Raw genomic sequence first — 22,992 nt, 5'->3', positions numbered from 1 at the left:
CTTAATATTTAGGACCCCACACCATTAGAGTCACTACACAGAAGCCTTGGACATCCATTGACTTGGATGGCAAAGAGACCTTCTGGTTCACCAGCAATACCATAAAGGAAAGGCGCCGCACTGTCTCCGGGTGTATAAAGCTCTCCACGCTCCCACTAACGAATAAGCAACTCATCTCATGGCTGTTTACCTGAATATCCATCATCGACCTGGTGAGTTGATGTGGACTGTCCTGGTCAAGTGTGATGGAGGCCAGTGTGGGGTTGCTGCAACTGCTGCTGTGGAAGACAGTGGTGTCCAAGATGGCGGCCCCCAGGCCCTGTACGCGGCGCTGCTGGATTCAGACGATGGCACCCAAGATGACAGCCTCCATGGCTTTCACATGGCATTGCTGGGTCCCCAAGATGGCAGCCCCCACGGATTGCACATGGCGCTGCTGGCCCCCGGTGATGACAGTATCCAGGACGGTGGCCCCCACAATCTGCACGCGGCATGCTAGGAAGAGGTTTCGACTTGCACGCTTTGGCATAGAAGCCATTCTTCCTCCAGCTGAATAAAATTGAATCCTTCGCTGGGCAGCATTTCCTCTGATGCTTGTTCAGCCACAAAAGAAACACTTTGGGTGCTCCCGTAGCACCAAGGCTGTGGTCGGGTCGCCACCGGAGCCGGACGAGAGTGATGGGAGATGGTCACAGAGCACTGCTGCCATGGTTGAGTTGCTAGCGGAGCGAAGGGGTGGCGGCACGTGCCATGATGGTAGTGCCTGGGGTAACCACAAGGCGGCTGCATTGTTGGTCAAGTTGGCCAACTCGAAGAGCCACCTCCAGCGAACCTGCCAACTCGACTGCTCTTCGCAGACTGAGCTCCCCTTGTTCCAAGAGTCTCATTTAGACGTAGGCATCCCAGATCAAGTCGTCTGTGTACTCCACGGTGGACATGGCCTTGCATTCACAGGCCCTGCCAAGTGCTTGCAGGGCCTGAAGATATTGGTGTTGGATTCACCGGGTTGTTGTTTGCGGGTCACTAGAAAGTGTCTGACATAGACGGCATTGATCTTGCGTAGGTACTGTCCTTTGAGTATGTCCATGGCTTCCTGGTTCGATGCAGCATCCCTGATCATGGAATACACCAGGGTGCTGACCCGGGGGTGCAGCACTTGTAACTTATTGGTCTCTGATCGCACGATAGTGGAGGAAGCCTGCAGGAATGCTTCAAAACATCGCAGCCAGAACTCGAACTTGATGGATGCCTCAGGCGATTGAGGGTTGATCTCCAGCTTTTCTGGCTTCAGGATCTGCTCCATTTTATATATATATATATATATATATATAAACTAAGTGAATAAAATTGATGCACCATCAATTACTTGAAAGACTGTTGTTGAGAAACTAATAGCCTTTTAATCACTTAAAAATAACAGCCCATCCATACTGTCGACTGTCCTGCATTGAGGAGGGGGCTGTGGAAGAGCTACCTTTATACAGGAGCCTGTGAGGAGGGGCCACAGATATAATCAGCCAATAGATGTGCCTGACCAGACAATTATACATAACAGTTGTTTACCACATATAGTAGGGGATGGAAGATTAAACCACAAGCAATGAAAATCTTAGGATTGCCCCTGTAGACAGAATGCAGGTGCTTTATAAAGCAATCACCAATCTACATTTGGTTTCTATATTACAGAGGAGGGACATGTATCATGAACACCAAATACAGTATGCTAGATGGGAAGAGGGACGAGTGAATGATTTCAATCTGAAGCATCAGCTCAGTTCTCTTCCCAAAGGTGTAGCCTGGTTTGATATTTCCAGAATTTTCAATTTTATGGTTTATATTTCTGGCTTCTGCAAATATTTTCCCTCTTTTCTCTTTTCATAATTCCTTAATTAGAGGGGTTTTATTTGTCACCTTCCAGGATCAGTGTAAGAATGCATGGAAATTTAGAAGATGTTAACCAGATTAGCAACCGTCTTCATGTCACCCCTTTCAAAACATGGGGATGGCAGTTGATGGATTTTAATTTCATTAATTGCATCAATCATTGTTTTTACACTAACATCAATTTGTTTCAGAGGATAATGGGGGCCTAAAAAAGTAATTTGATTCAGTCTTCAGCATCTTTAGTCTCCTACGTGACCATATCTGTTCTGTTTCCAGGTTTTCTGTGTCTTCATTATGACTTCAGATGTAAAATATTTGTTTAATTTTTCTGCCTTTTCCATTTTCCATTTCTCCTGTCTCATTCCACATGATTTGTTGCTGTTAACTATTTCTTTTTGGATCTCTTCCATAGCTTTTCTATCTTTTTCTGTGATGAATGTCAACAGCTCAGTAGTTAGTGCTCCTCCAATGACCTGGGGTAAATCCCAAGTGCAGGTGCTGTTGATGTTGAGTTTACTCATTTTTTAAATCCTGTGACTACAGAGATTTCCTCAGCTGATATGGTTTCCTTCTCCATCTCAAGTATCTACCCACAGGTTAATAGGGAACTGTAAATTACCTTTGGTATGGTGGGGGGGGGGGGGGGGTGGGGGAGAGGGGAATGGAAGGTGGGAGTGGTCTGCTGAGCATGCAAGAGTGAATCATTTACAATGAAATAGGAAATGTAAAAGCTTCAGATGTTGGAATCTTGAGCAGACAAAGAATTTCTGCTGGACCTCCATAGCTATGGGTAAAAATGGTCAGTCAAAATGTTGAGTCTGGACCAGAGGAAATGGGATGCATTTTCCCCTCTTTCCCCCCATTTTCTCCCCCACCCCAAATGGTTTCTTACTCCCAATTGTCTCTCCGCCTCTCACACCTTCTGTGCTATCACCTTGGGTGCTCCCCTAGCATTTTCCCTCTTTATACAGTAATATATTTCCCACTAGTCTTGTCAAATAGTCCAGACTTGCAACATTGACTGACCATTTCTACCTATGCATGATGTATGACCTGTCTAATTCCTCCAACAATTCTTTGTCTGAATAAGAGGGATGGAACTGTTATTTGATGAGCTTGGGGACTTGCCTTTTGAAGGTAGTGGCACAGATTGATGGGGTAGTGAAGAAGACATTTAGTATGCTTGCTTTCAGAGGGTAAGGAATTGAGTACAACAGTTGGCCATTGTGGTGCAGCTGTGCAAAATATTGGTGAAACTGCACTTGAGTATTGTATGCAGTCTGGTCACCACATTACAGGAAGAACTGGTTGGAGTAAAGTGATATGTTGAGGTTTGTTTTTCATTTTGGAGGCCTGTCCCCCATTGAATGTTGCAAAGGTCTGCTTGGTCTCCTTTTGCTTGTTGTATATGGTAATAATTTGGATGGGAATGTTGGTGGCACAACATTACAGATGGCACCAACTTTGATGGTATAGTCAATAATGAAGAAGATTGAAATTATAAAAGGATCTACATCAATTGGGAAGGAATGGCAATATATTTAAAGCAAGTGTGATTTTGGTCTTCTGAACCAGAGCTGGACGTGTGCAGCAATTAGGGCCTTGGAGAGTGTTGTAGATCAGGGAGACTTAGGGGTACAAGACGTAGTTCCCTGAAAGTGGTGACGTGGGTAGTTAGGTATGTGAGTGGAAAGAAACAGGTTGAGAACCACTGGGGTAAAGCTTAAAGGGATACAATTCAAATTCTGCTAAATGGTATGAGCTCAGGTTGGTATCTTGGTTGGCAATGATGAATTGGAGTAAAGGGCCTGTTTGTATGCTGTATAACTCAATGATGCTGTTCGTGGTGCTGACATGGTCTTAATGCAGTGGGTGGAAAGAAAAAGTTTGAAAAGCACTGTTTTAATCATACCTAATTGACTCGTTACATGCACGGTTTCATAACTCCAAAGGAAAAGGGCCAATGTCAATTTTTTTTCAAGCCAAATATTTCAGTAACAATTCAATCTCGAACAGTGATTCTCAACCTTCCCTTCCCACTCGCATACCACCTTAAGCAATCCCTTACTAATCACAGAGCACTGATGGCATAGGGATTGCTTAAAGTGGAATGTGAGTGGAAGGAAAAGGTTGAGAACCACTGTATTAATGGGTTAATTAGCCTGTTTTGTTCCAAATTAATGAATAAATGGCTACAATGTTTATTTGTACTTATTGTCATTAATTATACTTGCATTACATTTTGTCTTTTTTTTTTTTTACACTGACTATTTGAATCTTGACCTCATCCTGACATGAACCTCAGGTTATCATTGTCCATTTTGCTACTCTACACTGTTACCTATAACTAGAATAGCCATTTCTCCTTCAGTGGTGTAAATTTGAATTGATTTTAGATGTGGTTAGAGTTTAGAGCAGGCAAAGATAGAAAATTAAAGCAATGTTTCAAAGATGAAAGGAGGAGGCTAGAATGCAAGCAAAAGCAAAGCAAAAAAAAAAAAGAAATATTAATAACAAAATAGGAATAACATTGATAATGCCATATTTAAAGAGCACTAAATATGTTTAAAAAATTGATCACCTATTAACATTGGTTGTTGGCCAACAAACTTGACCAATTTTGTTTTTAGTTTAATGCGACTAATGTTGATTCATGATTTTCTGTTCCAGGGTGCCGAAAGCTATCAAGCCAATACTTAAATCGTCCTGATCTACCTAAATTAGCATACAAGCGAATAAAAGGAAGAAATCCAGGAGTTATTTTCTTGCCTGGTTTTGCATCTTCCATGAAGACAGAAAAAGCATTGGGCCTTGAGGAATTCTGCAAGTCACTTGGGCATTCATTTATAAGGTACAATCTGACAAGTTGACAGGAATCTTCTGTAATATTTATTACACTTCTATAAATGCAACATTTCCTGATGTTGGACTTGTGTCCAAATGATTGTTTAGTTGATCTCAACTTGCCTTGTGTAATTATAATTTCTCCTCCATTCAAGAGGTGCACAACATTTTTATGTGAGGAAGACAGGTTCTCTTGTATACCCCACTTACAAGACACTATCAAAAGGATTTTTTTCCAAGATTCCTCTATGGTCATGTAATAAATCAGGTGTAATATTACACAAAAGTGATATTAGTCTGCTGTAAGGCAGACAAAGATTCACCATCAGCAGAAATTGCCTGGTGGCCTTCACAGTCTGTAAAAAGAGAATCAAGAGAGAGTTTCCCCCAGAGTCACTGAGTGTCCATTGATTTGCCTCCAGCACTCCCACAGCCACTGCAGCCTCACAGACGTCAGTCCAAACCATTGGCAACCCGAGTTCCATATCAAACCTCCAACACAATCAGGAAGCCACCTTTGCCCTTGGCACCCTCTTGCATTCTGATGCCTTGTACCTCTTCAGCAGTCCGCAGCATGATGTGAGTCCTTTGACTGCAGTTGCCTGTTGTCTGTGTAGGTTCCTCACCTCAAGTCACCAATAGCCTGTGTGTTCTTCAGCTGCAGAACCTCTCACTGCTCCTATGGTTACCGTCTTATTGAGTCGTCTCTTCTGCATCTCAAATGGTATGGAGGATGGGGGGTAGGGCGTCTCCCTGTTTTCTGGTGCACTGTACCAGTCCTCTTCTTCCCTGCAGTCTGCAGTCCCTCAAGGTTGCTGAAAAATAAAGGCACCACCATCTTGGGCGCAGACTCCGTGGCTCCTTTAACAGGCCACTTAGAGTCTTTATAGAGCTGTCAGTTGTTGGATTGTGTGGTAGAACTTGCGAAGGAGTGTTGTGTCTCCTCTCCCCACTCTCTGTGGGTCCACACCAGCGGCAGAGCTGATGTCACAGCAAATTTTATTTTAACTATATATAACCAGTTACCAATATTTTGAACGTGAACTTGCTCTCATTGACCAGTATTTTCCTCCAGCTTCTTGTGTCTCATCTCAGCTCTGGGCCCCACCCTCCTGCCAATCTAATTTAAACCATCCAAAATGACACATTTCATGCCAGGGTATTGGTCTCCTTCCATTTAAGATGCAGCTTGTTTTTCTTGTAAAGGAACAAGAAGGTATCTTAATGATCCAAGAACCTGAATCTTTATACCCTGCACCAGCTCCTCAATCACACATTCATCTGTTTTGTTTTGTAAAAACTGTGCTTTAACTCCCTTTTTAGAAAATAGGCCAGTATCATTTTTTTAAAAATATATGCATTATTACAAGATAATTGTTACAACTTTTGTGATATAGTTTGTTCTTTTAATCTCAGGGAAGTTAAACAATTTTTCTTTTTTTTTTAATTATTCTGACCCTGCTCTTCTACTTTCCCCTTTCGCATCCAAACATTTCTTTTGCTCCTTTTTTTTCTTTTTGGCCCATACTTCCATGCAATTCTCTGCTTAACTATTTTACATACACTTTCCACCATAATGAGCATTGCCTGTGTGATTACATTTCCTTAAATTCATTAATCAATTTACTGCTGAACTGTTGTAACAACTAACTGCCAACATCCAGTACCACCCTATGTGAAGCTAATGTTACAGTGATTCCCAAAGTAGGTGCTGCTACTCCCCTGTGGGCAGTGGAAAGATCCAAGGGGGCAGTGAGAGAAAAGGGGGCAGTCAGGGGATGGTGAGTGAAAAGTGGGCAGTCCAAACCTTCAGTCTCATTATTATTCACTCTACTGAAAAGTTTAATGAAGTGGCCAGGGCTGTAAATTTTCTGCCCCAGTGCAGGGTGACAGTAGTGAGCAACATAAACAGCAACAAGGCATTCTTGTGAGAGCTGGTCTCGGTTGCTGCCATGTTGTACTGGTGCCACTATTCCCCCCTCTTGGCACCACCAAACCCCCCCCACCGGCACCATTGTATGGGGGTGGGCGCTTGGGATGTGGCCTGGAGATCAAAGGGGCAGCAGCCCAAAAGAGTTTGGGAACCTCTACTATAGAGTTATACAGAACAGAAATAGGCCCTTAAGCTCACCACATCTATGCCAACCATCAAGTAATTCCTTTTACCAGTACTTGGTCATCCCTCAGATTTCTTCAAAACCTTATTCTTTACCCTAAACAATGTTCTCTCCATTATCACAGGGAAAAGTTTCTTACTGTTATACCTATCTATATTCATAATTTTTACACCTCTATTAAGTATCCTTTCTGCTTCCTCTGCTCCAAGGAAAACACTACATTTTTCAATCTGTCCTCATTACTGAAATATTCTATCCTAGTCAACATCCTGGTGAATCTCCGCTGTACAATCTTAAGTATAATCATGCTTTTGATGACCAGAATTGTATGCATTATTCCACTGAAGACTAAAACAATGTTTTAGAAAGTTTGTGGACCTCTACTTGTACAACTTTCAAAATCTTCACGTCATTTGTATAATATAGAACTGCTCTTTCCAGTCTGCTAATCTGAATTACATCATTTAACTTCTACTCATTGTGTTCTATTTTAAAACCATCTTGCTGTAATTTCATACATATCCCAGTCCCTTGAAAAATCTAAATGTACTTGATCCTTGTCTAGTCTTCACATTACTCCTTGAAAGGATTCAATTTGATGAAGATTGACCCCTATATTATGAATGATTATTCATTTATTATAGATTATTTTTCATATTCTATTTTAATAATTGAATATTTATTCTTGATTTTGCAACATTAAGCTATTTAATCTATAGGTCTCTGGACATCTGCTTTGTATGTAATGAACTGGTTTACTACAGGAATCTTAATTGGCAGATTAATCTGAGACACTTGTTCAGATGTGCAGATTTGTGCAAAGGTGTCAATGTTTCATAAATGTTTTTAAAATCAGAAAATTAGCCATAATTTGAATAATCAAACTAATCTAATCTAAGGAGAAACAATTAACATGTCAGATTAAAGACCATTCACCTTACATTAGATCCTGCCTGACCTGCTGACAGTTACCATTTCCAATTTCAAATTTCCAGCATTTGCAGTTTGATTTTTTACAATGTATTCTAAAGGTAGCATACAATTGGAATAATGCACATTTTTGATATTTCTGTAATTATGACAAAAGTTGGCTGTTTCAGATGCATGTCTTAAAGTATCTGTTTTTTCCTCTATAAGGTTTGATTATACAGGATGTGGCACATCCGGTGGAAACTTCAGTGAGTGTTCAATAGGCCAGTGGAAGAAGGATGTTTTATCTGTACTTGATGAGCTCACAGAAGGACCACAAGTAAGACTTTTAGAGCCAAAATATTGGGCACCGATTTGCTTTTCAATAAGATCAGAAGTATTTATAATTTATTTTAACTGTAAAGCACAAATGTAGTCAAAGTGGAAAAATGAGAATTACAGCTTCAAACTCCTCTTGTACTTTTGGAAAGCTATATTGCAAAAGTTATAAAGGGGTCAAAGCCATTTCTTATGAAGTGACTTCACTGATTATTCAAAAAAATTCTGCTGTACATCATTCAATACCCTTGTCCACAAAAGTAGCTAACCTTTAACATAGTTTTGTAGTAGCATGTTATTTGCAAATGTGATGCATCTCCAGCTTTATTTCTTAATCATCATTCTCTCTATAAGAAAAATGGTTATTTTCACTTCAATTTAGTTGCAGTTGATAATGTTGAGTTGAGATTAGCTCGGGGTTCAGAATGAAATGAGTCGAGAAACAGGGAATGGATAACTAACTAAAGGATTTATTAACACAAACAAACAGGTTGGCAACCCCAGGAACACAGTGGCAGATCAGAAGCAATTAACAGCACAATGCAAAGGGGAGAATGCAACTGTCTTCTGACCCCAGAATACATCCGTAGGGAAAGGGGATTCTGACTACGGAGGGTAGCCAACACATGGACTACCTACAGGGGTATAATGCTCTCATACCCATGATAATTTGTAGCATAGCTACAATACCAATATCAGTTGTGTCTACAGCAATACCCTGGTTAGCTTAAGGGGTTGCTAGTCCCTTACCTGTAACCACATGGCAAAGAGAAAGTAAAAATGAGGTGCTGCAGTTTATAACTTCCCTTACAGGGCTGGCCAATGGGAGTGTGTGCTCTGGCTGGAGCACTCACACCTCATTGGCAGGCTGGAGAAGTTGGGCATTGCCACAATGCTGATGGACAGCTGGATGTGGCTTCAGACATAACAGGAGATGGTTACAGTCTATGTAACACTCCACCCCTTCGAAAGTCACATTAAACTGGACAGGAAACATGGGCACAGGAGAAGGACATGCACTCTGAGTGTTGGAGGAGGCACGTAGCGGTGGTCAATGGTAATGCCCAAGTTCCCCCTCAACCAAAAGCAGTTGCTGGGTCCCAATGGAGTGGAGTGCTGTGGGAGCCACTCCCTACTGTTAGGGGGAAGGTTGCCAACTCAGGAGCCTGGTTTTCCCTGCTTAGCTGGCAAATGTGAGCACCTTTACTTCTTGAGAGCAGGCATCCACTAGGTGTCGAGCCTCAATCTGGCATAGTTTTGCCCTTGCAGCTGGGTATCACCCAAAGTACAGAGCCCAGATGCACCTTTCCACCCTATCTTATGGTGAGGCAGGGGGCAGATTGGCAGGCATGCATCCAGGGTGTACCTGAAGTCCCCCTTCTTCTTGGGTTGTTGTTGGGCTCCCGGGATGCCATGCCTGTTTGGGTCTGTTGACAGGGGCCACAAGTACCTCTGTGTAATCCCTTGTGAGGATAGCCAGGATGAGCTGGGCTGACAGCTTTCAAATTAGTTTAAACAATGGCTCCAGAAGTCCTCACCCCATGACGGGTTTTAGAATGGGAGGGAGGAATCTGGTGTGGCATTGTAATAAGGTATTTTAAAGAGGGAAAAAGCAATTATGGACATGGACATGGAATTTCCCACTAATCAAAAGTGGTGATTGTTAAAACAAATAGATAAGCAATGCAATAATACAATGGGAGGGAAGCAAGGGATTAAAAAGCAAACACAGATACAGGACCAGACAGACAAGCAGTGGTTTGTAGGAGTTCTGCGGACTTGAATAGTCCATCTCCTGCTATCACAGAGGTGCCTCAATGGGGTGGGGGGGGGGGGGGTAGTGAGGGAGGGGAGAAAACTGAAGGTTAGTGGTGTGCACTTCCAGTGTCCCAGTTGGCCACCTCCACGGTTTGACCTGCTTGCAAATGGGGCAGTTGCCAACCACTGTGTGCCTGGTTCCGGGTGAGGGCCATCCCTAAACCCTCCACTCAGAGGGCAGTATTGGAACCTATGTGGCTACTTTTGTGGTGAGCCCAGGTGGCCAGAGCATCACAGTTGTAATGGAGGTGGAGGCTCTGCAAATTTGGGCAGCCTGTCCAATGCAGAATCGTGGATGGCTTCCGCCGTGTGCTTATTTGTGTGGGCTTCCACATGGTTGACAGTGATGGTGTGATGGCCGGCCTGTTCCCGATGCACTGCCAATGTTGCTGCCCTTAAAGTGGGCAGTTGTGAATTTTTCAGCCTGTTTCGTGCCACCGGGGCATCCAGACTGCCATCCCATTAGCCACGGCCCAGGAATCAGTGTAAATATGTACCAGGCCAGTGCTGGATCTGATGGCTAAGGCGATGGCAGCCAATTCAGCAAGCTGGCTGGAATTCCCCCCCACCCCCCCAACCGGCCCTTCAAGAAATACAGTCTTACCTGTTGCTGGCTGTATGGATGCTGCTTGCCAGAGTTGGCTGCCATTATTCCAGTGGCTGGAGCCATCGGTGAACCAGACGTGGTGTTGTTCCTGGTCTGAGAGGAAATTGAAGGGCTGACCCCAGGCTACTGGAGAAGAGGGAACTGGGAGAAGCTCGGGCAGTATTTCCTGGCTAGTGGGAAGGGATATCACCTGCTCATGGAGTCTGCCAACTCATTTTGGCCCTGGTTGCACCAAATCAGTAACGTACCAGCACCATTTTAGAATGGAGGAGTGTTGTATGCACCCATCCCTCTGAGAGGCATCGGCGGACTTTATCCAGTCCATGATGGGGTGGTGAGGTCAGAGGATGACCATCTCTTTAACCATCTGGTGTTTAGTGGGAAGCAGGGCTAAATAGCATGCCAGGAGCTGATGCTCGAAGGGGGTGTAGCAGGAGACAGGTTGGGGAAAGGACTCAGTCCAGAAGCCGAGTGGAACTCTGCAGCTATTGATTTTCTGCCAAAGGCTCCACTGGTGATGATAGAGACTTGGAGTTCAAATGGGACTCTGGTCTGGTGGGGGGGCTAGCAGGAGCACACATTCAACATCCTGCTTTGCGGTGTTAAAAGCAAGCTGCTATTCAGGCCCCCAGTGGAAGGTGGCCTTCTTCCTGGAGACTGCATAGAGTGGGCGCAGCAGCATAATAAGGTGGGGAATGTGCTGGCGCCAGTAGCCCAGAAAGCCAACAAAACTTTGTTTCAGACTTGCTGGTGGGTACTGCAGTACTGAGAATTTAATGTTCTGCAATCTCTGGGATATCTCTCTGCTCTTAGTGCCACTGGATACCCAGGAAGAGGACAGACTGACTGGAACCCTAGACCTCCTCCCAGTTGATGGCCCAGCCCCAGTCACAGAGGCCCAAAATGAGAGAGCCGAGGGCCTGTGCCACCATCTCCTCGGTGGATCCCTGTGCAAGGACATCATCAATAGAGTGGGACACAGTGACGTCGGGAGAGAGGTTGATGCTTCTCTAATTCCAACTGACTACTGAGAGGCCCCAAAGTGGTCATCCACTATGGCCTGGCTGGATGAACCCCAAGAATATCTTCTCTAATTGGTACATTGATGTCCTCGCTAATAAAAATGCTAATCTCCCTCTACTCTTACTTGCACTTCTATCTCATCTGTAGCATCTGTACCCTGGAACATTGTGCTGCCAGTCCTGCCCCTCTCGGCCATTTTCTTTTATGGCTACAGTATCCCAGTCCATGTACCAACCCATGCCTTCAGTCCATCTTCCTTGCCCATCTGGCTTTTTGTTCAATTCTCATCTCTGTATTACTAATACTTGGATCTCATTCCCTTTCTAGACCAGTTTAAACTTAATCATGTAACAGCAGGAATGCTTGGGGCACATCCTAGCATCCAGTCTGGACCAGTCACTTTCTGCAGGTTCACACTCCAAAAGGCTGACTTGTACTACTGCACCAGTCACTGCTGCTAAAGTCATGTAGTAGTTGATGTGTCACCTTCTTGCTGGCTTTCTGATCAGAGCAAGTTTAGAACTCTAAACTTTTAGCTCATTGACTAGTGTGGCATTGATGCTGCTGGACTCTACTTTGTACTCAATGCATGCTCTGCCATAATTGCCATGTGTTTACGTGGTTCCTCTGAGAATTGACTCAGATGCAGTATTGTCTCTCGTCTTCCCTAGTAGCCTTGCAAAGATTTGGACTTCTTGTAGCAAGCAGGCTGGGTTTCCTGACTGGAATACCTTTAACCTGGCCTTCGGCAGCAAGTTGCCTTTATGATTCATCAATAGTTTGAGGAATACCTTTATGGTCTTCTGCACACTTACTGATTAAGTATGTGGCAATGCATTTCACGGAGATTATGTGCTGAATCAATGAATATGGCCTAATCGACCAACTCAAAGTAGTCACGCGGATGTACTCTATCTGTGGATCCTCATTGAATGAATTCCTCCACTGGGCTCTCCTTCCTTAGTTTCCACTTCAATCCAGGTATCAGCAGCACCGTCTGATGATCTGTCTTTGCTAAATCGTGGGCATAGGATGGATCTGCAACAATTCTTCATGGTTATGGCAGTGGTGAACAGTTTTAAGGCCTCTGGAGGAGTCTTGAGATAGGTTGATAGAATTCTGGTTGTTTGTTATTGAGCTAAATTTGGTTGAAGTCACCAATGATAATGAATGTACATGTATGATTTTTATGTGCTGTGTATTATGTGAATATGTATGCATATATTTGGGACATTTCATTTCAAGATTGATGTTAGAGGTTAATTATTCATCTATCTTTACAATCACCTGGGTTAGTATGCAATTAATATAAATGACAGTACAACACCAATTATCCAAAATGGTCAGGACTGGACCCATTTCAGATAAACGATAGTTTTGGATAATGGGTAACGGCCCAGTAGCAACAACAAATCATTTGTAACCGTGTTTAAGCAACAACAAACAAGGGACAGCTTTTTAAGCATTAAATAATGTTTAATTCTCACCAAAACAACCTGAACAAAATAAGATAAATCCAACACCAAAAACCTTCAAAATTCTACTCAGGTTTTTCTAAAAAAAATTTTCAACCTGTGATGTCGGTTTGGCTTTGAAAATAATTTCAGATAACTAAGGATTGTTTCAGGATATCAGAGGTGAAATTTCAGATAAATGATGATTTTTGATTTTTATGAAATCCTCAATTATCAAAAAAAAAGAACCGAACAAACATTTCTGGGTCCAAAAGCACTCCCAGATAACTAAGGATTTTGAATAATTGGAGTTGTACTGTCCGAATTTCCATGGCTGATCATTGAGACTGCACTTCAACATTAGGTATTCCGGGTGCAGGAGCTCACCAGAATTGTCAGATCCAAGCACTACTCAGTGTTGATGAGAAACCGGATGCCGTCACCCATGTCTTTTTTTTTGAGAGCATTGTGTGGTCAACCCCTACCCTTGTGCAGTTTAGTCAGGAGTTGAAGGTATGATCTATGCCTCTTTGAAACAGAGCACACAGCATTCTCTCAACTCCCTTCAAAAGGCAAGTCCACTTTCGTTCACCCACCTTGTTTTCTAATGGTTTGGACATTGGCCAAGAGAATGCTGGGGGTGGGGCCTCAATACCATTCCTTTTGATCCTCATCTTCATCCCTCCCTTCTTTCTAGGTCAATGTCTGTCACGAGTCAGGTTCTGAAGTTGGCTTTTTCTAGTCAGTTCAGGGATGTCTCGAGTTCATATCACTGGGCTGGTTATGTTCGAAATATTCACATTGAGGCTATTAATAAGATCATTGCAGAAGATGAAATCTGATGTAGTAAGTAACACATGGACATGTTTACTAGTTTACCAGTGAACATTAAAAAAGACAAAAGTGGCTCATTTTCTGTCTGCCAAGATATAGTGAGTGGTAACCTCTTTACAGTTTGAAGGCTCCAAACATTCATTGAAGCCTGCTTTGGCTACCAAGCCCACAATGCATCTTTAGATGAAACACATCCATGGTTCCATGGAAATTAGACGAGATCAGTGCTTGAGTGCTAAATTAGCAGATGACTGTTTTTAAAATATCCATACACATTTATGTATGGCAATATTAGAACCACAGAACATTATAGCACAGAAAATAAGCCCTTCCAGTCTGTGCCAAAATATTATTCTGCCAGGTCCCACTGACCTGCACCTATTCTATATCCCTCCCATCCACGTATTGTCCAAATTTTTCTTAAATGTTAAAATTGAGCCCACATTCACAACATCAGTGGGCAGCTTGTTCCATACTCCCACCATTGTGGATGTGAAGGAATCCTCCTTAATGTTCCCTTTCATTCTTGACTCATGTCCTCTGGTATGTCACCTAACCTGAGTGGAAAAAGCTTACTTGCATTTACTCTGTGTACACATCATAATTTTGTATATTTCTATCAATTCTCCCCTCATTTGACTATGCTCCATGGAATAAAGTTTTAACTTGTTTAACCTTTCCCTGTAATTCAGTTCCTCAAGTCCCAGAAACACCCTTGTAAATCTTCTCTGCACTCTGAATCTTATTGACATCTTTCCTGTAGTTAGGTAATCAAAACAGCATATAATACTCCACATGTGACTCAATATATTACACAGCTTTACCATAACATCTATACTCAATACTTTGATAGATGAAGACTTTCTTTATGACATTATCTACCTGCGACATCTTTCAGGGAATTGTGTATCTGTATTTCCATACCCCTGTTGTAATACACTCCTCAGTGCCTGTTTATCAAATGTATGTCCTATCTTGGTTTGACCTTCCAAAATGCAAAACCTCACACTTGTCTGGATTTAATTCCATTTGCCATTTTGCAGCACATTTTCCGGCTGATCCAACCTTCCTCACTGCCACTACACCTACAATCTGTCAGCTAAAAATTTGCTGATCCATTTGACCACATTATCAAAATTAGAATTTATTATCACGAACATGTCATTGTTTGGCAGCAGCATTGCAGTTGCAACACTTACAGGTACAAATATTAAAAGTATAAATTACATTTAAAATAAGTAAGTCCAAAACAAATAGAAAGTAGTGCCTGTGGATCATTATCTATTCAGAAATCTGATGGCAGAGAGGAAGAAACTATTTCTGTGTCATTCGGTGTTTTCAGGCTTCCTGACGATAGCAGTGTGAATAGGGCCAGACCAGTGAGGGTCCATGAGGATAGAGGCTGCTTTCTTAAGACACTGCCTCTTGTAGATGTGCTTGAAGGGGTGAAGACTGTTGCCCTCAATGGCCCTGGTCAAGTTCATAAATCTCTGAAGTAATTTTCTTTGTCATGTACATTGTTACCTCCATACCAGATGCAACCAGTTAAAATGCTCTCCATGGTACACCTGTAAAAATTTGGAAACCTTTTGTGACATACTCCTCAAAAAGTATAGCCACTGGTGAGATTTCTTCATGATTACATCAACATGGAGGCCCCAGGACAGATCTTCAGATGTTGACACCTAGGAATTTGAAGTTCTGAAGCTGTTCCACTGCTGGCTCCTCAAAGGGACTGGTTAATATTCTCCTGATTTCCCCCTCCTGAAATTCACAGTCAATTCCTTGGTTTTGCTAACGTTGAGTGCAAGGTGTTATGACCCCACTCAACTAGCTCAACTCACTCTTGTATGCTTCCTCATTGCCATCTGTGAATCTGCTGAAAACTGTGGTTCATGGTCAAATTTGTATTGTGGCCACTGGAATCACAGTGGACATGACAAGCAAACAATCAGGGTTGAAGGTACTTGCGGGGATTTACTCTCCAACACCTGTGGTAACTACACCAAGATGAGGTATCCATGGGCTGCTTGCTTGTCTTGGGAGTGACATGCTAAGATCACAAGAGTAACACGGTCAATATTGGAAGGATTGGTTGTGCAGACTTGTCTTTCCTTGCTGTGCTTTTTTAAGAATGCCTGCCTCTGCTGCTACAGCCCTTGGCTCTTCAAATGGACTTGGTTAACAAGAGCCTAATATCACTTGGCATTCGCTCCAAAAAGGGCTGCTCGAATAACATATTGGGCCTTCCACCAGCATTTCCTCCATTAGTTCTGAAGGGGCGTGGTCTCCCAACCTATCAAAATATAGTTTAGCTGCCTTTTCCCTACAGGACATACCATATACATGTATTAAAAATGCTTTTAAAGCATCACACATGCTGGTGTGGTGGATCCCGCAGGAAATTGTTGACCCTCTGAGCAACAGACTGGACCATGGCACTGACAAGATGGTAATAACAAGTGGTGTCCAACTCGACTTTGCGAAGGTGAAATTGTGCTTCAACCTGTTGGAACCACAGTTCAGGCTCAGCTGTCCAGAAAGGTGGCAGCTTCACAGCAATGGCTGCAGAGTCCATGTGTGTCCAAAAATACGTTTTTTTGTACTCGTTGGAAACAATGGCCACAATGAAATAACCATACAAGGTGTTTATAATGAGTCAAACTGATTTACTCTTCTTCGCCCATGAACCTTTTAAAAGGCAGAATCACGTGCTCAACACGCACTGATGTCACATGGCTGGTTCGATGCCTCCTGGGAGTTGATGTGCCACCATAGGGCTGCTACGGTATCATCCAGATCATTGATTATAAATGACAAACAATGGATTTAGCTCTGATCTTTGAGGCACACCACTAGTCACAGGCCTCCAAAGGCAAATCAGCCACTAAAGCCAATGTCTAATCAAGTTTACTATCTCATCTTGAATACAGAGTGACTGAACTACCGAAGAGCCTCCCATGTGGGGCCTTTCTAAAGTCCAGGTAGACAACATCCATGGCCTTTCCTTCAACTTTCCACGTAACCTCTTCAAAAAAAAACTAGGATTGGTTAATTATCTACCACACAGAAAGCCATGTTGACTATACCTAATCAGTCCATGACTATCCAAATACTTGCATATCAGGGCTCTTCTAATAGAATAGAATGTTAATCCATAAAGTTGGGCAAAGTCAGGCTTCAAATTAATTGCCCTTGATTTTAGTAACATTGTACCCACTCAGTGCCTATATTCACCCTTGCCTGAAAATAATCTGCTTTGCCATTTTCTGTTATTTGAAGAGTTGAGTAAATGAGGCAGAGGAAGGAGAAGCAAATTCTTAATAGAAAAAGGTAGAACTATTCAGCAGGTGAGGAAGTATCTTTGGATTAGAGAAATGGTATTAATATTGCAGGTTAAACAACCTATCAAAATTGGGAAAAGTTATAAATCAAAATTTGAAGTGCGGAAGGGGAAGAAATTGAAGAAAATAAAGGGAAAATCTGTAATATAATGTCATCCAAGAGATATTGAAGGGTACAAGTGGTGGTCAGCTGATTGATACAGCTGATTAATCAGCCTGGTCATCATGGTCGCAGGCATTCCATTTTTTTTTTTCACCTCACCCCAACCCCTTCCCTGCAGCCCAGATCAGGTTTGATTTTGAAAGTTTGAGTTTGGATAGATGGTCATTAACTTGAAATGCTCAGTCTGTTTCACTATTTATAGCTGGCGACGGGCTTGCTGAATATTTCTCACATTTCTGTTCTGATTACGAGGATATGCAATATTTTGCTTTCCAAGAAGCAAATTCTTGTTCAGTCCAAGTAGTAAACATTTCCTTTTCCTCAGATTCTGGTGGGTTCCAATATGGGTGGATGGCTGATGCTCCTTGCTGCAATAGCACGGCCAGAAAGGGTAGCTGCACTCGTTGGCATTGCTACAGGGGCCGATTATTTGGTGACTGCTTTCAGGCAGCTTCCTTTGGAGGTAAATGGACTATGTTTAAAACATTATTTTTCCTTTAAGTAATGTTTTGAAAGAAGGGAAGGTCTGACCTTCACAGAAGGTAGTCTTTAGTCAGTATGAGTCACTTCACTAGTTGTAGTCAAATAGTTGAGTGCACTGAATACCATACAAGGCATGATGACACACAACATCAGGAAGCAAAATTTGCTCTCCAAAGCTAGCCACACTTCTAGACAGGCAGTTCCAGCACAGCCACAACATATGCATCTTCAGGATATCATGGGAGAAGCCCATGAATGGCTTATTACAAAAGCAGAACAATATAAACTGGTTCATTCTTGGCATGTCAGTCTATTGTCAATCAACTAAAAAGTACATCAAGAAACCTGGTTTGAATTTAACCAGAACAACCAAACTGAAACTCCAATACAAGCTTGGTTCAAACAAGACTTTGGGAAAAGCAGGATTTTGGGAAAGAAACTGAGAAACAACTCATAGAAGAGCTCCGGAAAAACTAATATAATTGGTTTCACAGGAATTGATCAAGTTTGATAATTTTGTGGTGTGTGGTAGATCATATTAAAAGAGAAGGCTGCTACGCTTGTGAAAGATTGAAGGATTGATGAGGATTTATCATTGTATACATATGTAGTGTACAGACGCGACAAAATTCTTGCTGACTACAGCAAAAGGTACACATACTCCAATAAACCATGAGGCCATAAGACATAGGAGCAGAAATGGGCTATTCGACCCATCAAGTCTTACTCTGCCATTTAATCATGAGTGGACCCATTTTCCCCACAGGCCGGCCTTTTCCCCATAACCCTCTATGCCCGACCTATCTATCTCTGCCTTAAATAAACCCATTGACCTGGCCCCCACAACCCCTATGGCAACAAATTCACCATGCTCTGGCAAGAGGTTGGTCATTTGTTCCATGTGGATGTCCTTTAATTCTCAAGTTGTGCCTTTTCTTTATTCAAGACACTCCCACCATGGGCAACAACCTTTCTACATCTACTCTGTCCATGTCTTTTAATGTTTGAAAGAAGTTACCCCCCCCCCCCCCCAACCCAATTTCTCCCAAATTCCAATGAGTACAGAGCAAGAGCTGTTAAATGCTCCTCATATGATAACCCTTCAATTTCTGGAATCATCCTTGTGAATCTCCTCTCAAATTTCATCAATGGCAGCACATCTTTTTTAATGAGGAGCTCAAAGCTGCTTACAACACTACAAATGAGGTCTTACCAGTATCTTATCAAACCTTAGTATCACATGGACATAGCTCTGATCTTTGAGGCACACCACTAGTCATAGGCCTCCAGTCAAAGGCAATCAGCCACTACCATTTTCTGGCTTCTCCAATCAAGTCAATATCTAATCAAGTTTACTACCTCTTGCATATTATTCCTCTTGAAATGAATACCAGCATTGCATTTTCCTTCTTCCACACTGACTCGACCGGTGTTTACTTTCAGGGTATTCTGCGTGAGGACTCTCAAGTCCCTTTGAATCTAGGGGTTTATAATTTTCTCCACATTCAGAAAATAGTCTGCCCATTTTTTTTTCTACCGAAGGGATGACTGTACACTTTCCAACATTCTTTCATTTGCCATTTCTCTGCCCATTCTCCTAATCCAAGTCCTTCTGCAACCTCTGTAATTCCTCAACTCTACCACCTCCTCTACCTATCGTCATATCATCTGCAAACTTGGCCACAAAGCCATTCATTCCATAATCTAAGTCATTAACATACAACAGAAATAGAAATGGTCCTGACACTGACCCCTGTGGAATGCCACTAGCAACTGGCAGCCAACCAGATATGATCCCTGTATTCCGAGTCTCTGCTTCCTGACAATTACCCAATGCTCTATCCACACTAGTATGTTTCCTGTTATCCCATAGGCTTTTATCTTGTTAAGTAGCCTCCTATGTGGCACCTTGTCAAAGGCCTTCTGAAAAACCAAATACACAATATCTTCTGCATTTCCTTAATCCCACCTGCATGTCACTTATTGAAGTAATTCCAATAGGTTTGTCAAGCAAGATTTTCCCTTGAGGAAACTGTACTGACTTTGGCCTATCTTGTCATGTGCTCTGTAACCTTATCCTTGACTATCTACTCAACATATTCACAACTACTGAAGTTAGGCTATAATTTCATTTCTGCTACCTTCCTCCCTTCTTGAAAAAGTGAAAAATTTGTGATTTTCCAGTCCTCCAGGACCATACCAGAATCCATAGATTATTACAATCTCTACCCCTACTTCTTTCAGAGCCAAAGGATGAAATCCACCTGGTCCAGCAGACTTACCCACCCTTGGACCCTTCAGGTTTCTGAGTACCTTCTCTCTTGATAACTAACATCTGGCACGCTGCTGATATCTTTCACAGTGAAGAAAGATGTAAAATTTTCTTAGTTCCTCTGCCATCTCCTCGTCTCCCATTATTATTTCTTCAGTGTCATTTTCTAGTGGTTCTTTATTTACTCTCACCTCTTAATTCTTTATATACTTAAAGCTTTATGCATCTTCAGATTATTTGCTAGCCTAGTTTCTTACATCATCTTTTCCTTTGGTAGTTTTATTTTTAAATCACCCTCTGCAAGTTTTTACTTTCTCCTTGTAAAATCTCAAATCGAACTCAATCACATTTTGATCACTGCCCCCTCTAATTCTTCATTTACCCTCAGCTCTCTAATCACCTCTTGTAATCTAGTACCACAGAACCAGTGGGCTCATCAACAAGCTGCTCTATTTAGGGTAAGGAAAAGTTAGAAAAAGCAGTCCTTACCTGTGCCTTCTTGCAGATTCCTTTTTGTTCCTCAACTCCTGCACCACCCCCTAGCCTTAACCTTTCGAAGTCTCTTAAACCAAAGCCTAAAAATCCCACTCCAACGTGGGGACACTAACACAATGGCTGCTCCACTTGTTTCCCTTACTTTTATTGGCTAGAGCTAATTAGCCAATGGCGCAATTTAAACAAGCACTTGCCTTTCCTGGTGCTTCTTAAATGCTCCTCCCGCACTGTCACGGGGAGGATGTACAAACTCCTTACAATCAGCGATGGATTACAATCCAAATTGCTGGTGCTCTAACCATGCTGCTTTTACATTTGCTTTGATGTTTAGGTGCCAGGAGGTCCTCTGATAGGTGGACTCTAAAGAACTAACCCTCTCCACTGCTGTCTCTCAGCCTCCCCTTCTTAAACTCCATGTTCAATTTCTTGGTCTTGTTGATATTAAGATCTAGGTTTATATTCTAACATCACACAAGCAGATTCTTTATCCTATACTCTGACACAATTTCCCATTATTTGGCCAATAAAGATGGGAACATCAGCACATTTATAGATTGCATTGACCCCAGCTTGGCTACATAATCATGAATGTATTGAGAATAGAACAGAGAATGCAGTCAGGAGGTGATCACTAAGGAGGAGCAGATTGGGATCTGCTGATGAGGAAATATAGGGTCCGGTGGCAAAGAGATGAACAGTGTCCAAGCTACCCAAATGTGATACAAGTTTTGCAGGTAGGATGGTGTTAAATGGCAAGCTGTAGTCAATAATCAAAAGCTTGATGGAGATATTCTTGTGGTCCATGTTTTTTGATGCAGAACAGAGAGCAAGAATGCAAGTTCAAAAAATGTGCAATTTAAATATAATTAAAATTGTGATAGGGTTTCAGTAAGTAAAATAAATATTGGCTTCAAATTGCAATTCATTCTATATACAGTTTGCTAGTCAATTTGTGTTCCAAGGGAGAAAACTAGCTAAATATAACTGATGAAAAATTAAAATTTTGTAGAATAAAATATTTTGCTATTTTCCCCAGCTAGAAATACTATTTTGAAATGCTTGGCTGTTTAAAAATCAGCCATAGCTGAAATTTCCATCAAATTACCAGCAAGACTGTCAATGAATTTGGTTTGAACTTGCATCTTTAAGGGGCAACTTAGTTAATTATTTTATAGCATATTAGAGAAAAGGGTCAAATAAACTAACAAATAAAAATTAACAAAAAGCTTTGTGGTTTTTATAATTCATAATTTGCTGCAGAGGTAGCCAGAATTCTGTAAAATTAAAACAAATTGCAAATTACTGTCCTGTTACTAGAATTAGAAGACTATTTTAAACAAAGACTTAAGGGATTTCACAGTGTTATCTTGCAGAAGATTCATGATTTAAATTGCAAAATGAACTGCTGAGGTAACCAGCCCTTTTCCTTGGTTAAAGATTAAGAAAATTACCAGTCAAATTATGAATTAATTTCATTTCTCCATACAGCTCATCTTGAAAAGAACTGGCTATTTGCAGTTTGAGCCTCATTAATCAACTGGGTGGTGGACTCCCATTTGGAAGAATGTGCCAGAGACCATGCTAGGAAAAACAGCAAGGTCTGAGGGCAGTTGATGTACGAGTTTGGCCAGTGAAAGATTAATTAATGTTAAAGAAATCAGTTGCAAGCATATTTTCAGTAATAACTATTATAGGCTCAAAATTGTATGACATTTCTAAGAATTATTTTTCTTTTGTCTCATTGGTTGAGGCTTAAAATTACCAACTTAAATTAGAAATAAAGATTTTCTGTGCAGAATATCTTTGTATATTCTACATAGTGAAACAAATGATTAGGTATTATCTTAAAAGAGAATACCTTTCATCATCCATTATGATAAACTGTATTCACACTTTCTCATTTGCTTGTGGTTTCTGTAGACAAAGAAAGAAATAGAAGAGAAAGGTGAATGGTATTTGCCAAACAAGCAAAAGGAAGAGGGATTTTACAAGATTCCCTACTCGTTTATTAAAGATGCTGAAAATCACTGTATCTTGCACAGCACCATTCCAATAACTTGTCCTGTCAGACTCATACACGGCATGAAGGATGAACACATTCCCTGGAAAATCTCTTTGAAAGTAGCTGAAAACGTTCTTGGATCTGATGTTGACGTTATCCTGCGCAAACAGGGTCAGCATAAAATGGTTGAGAAAGATGATATAAAATTAATAGTTTACACAATTGATGATCTTATAGACAAACTTTCAACGCTGACATAAATTAATAGAATCAGAAATGTGTATAATCAGTAGTCCACTGAACCAGTGGAGCAGTTTTCATTATTGTTATTGTAATGTAAGTAAACTGTAGAATTTCAGGTATTTTGAACATGTGCTCTAAGGAGAAAAGTCAATTACTAGAAA

General features: G+C 41.6%; 1 protein-coding gene across 4 annotated transcripts in view; it reads left to right on the top strand.

The window, feature by feature from the left end:
- The window catches only part of LOC138739120 (palmitoyl-protein thioesterase ABHD10, mitochondrial-like), a 68,483-nt gene that overhangs the window by 13,341 nt on the left and 32,150 nt on the right, over positions 1 to 22,992 (top strand). For 3 of the 4 annotated variants that reach the window (XM_069890616.1, XM_069890618.1, XM_069890617.1), the window contains 4 exons: positions 4,555 to 4,735; positions 7,983 to 8,094; positions 17,662 to 17,799; positions 22,507 to 22,759. In XM_069890616.1, coding sequence (XP_069746717.1) covers positions 4,555 to 4,735; positions 7,983 to 8,094; positions 17,662 to 17,799; positions 22,507 to 22,759 — 684 coding nt within the window. The remainder of the gene's footprint in view (positions 1 to 4,554; positions 4,736 to 7,982; positions 8,095 to 17,661; positions 17,800 to 22,506; positions 22,760 to 22,992) is intronic. The other variant, XM_069890619.1, reaches the window with a different exon arrangement.

Source organism: Narcine bancroftii, chromosome 7 (genome assembly GCF_036971445.1).
Source record: "Narcine bancroftii isolate sNarBan1 chromosome 7, sNarBan1.hap1, whole genome shotgun sequence".
In the NCBI taxonomy this organism is placed as follows: Eukaryota; Metazoa; Chordata; class Chondrichthyes; order Torpediniformes; family Narcinidae; genus Narcine; species Narcine bancroftii.
This window is presented reverse-complemented; position numbering and strand designations above follow the sequence as displayed.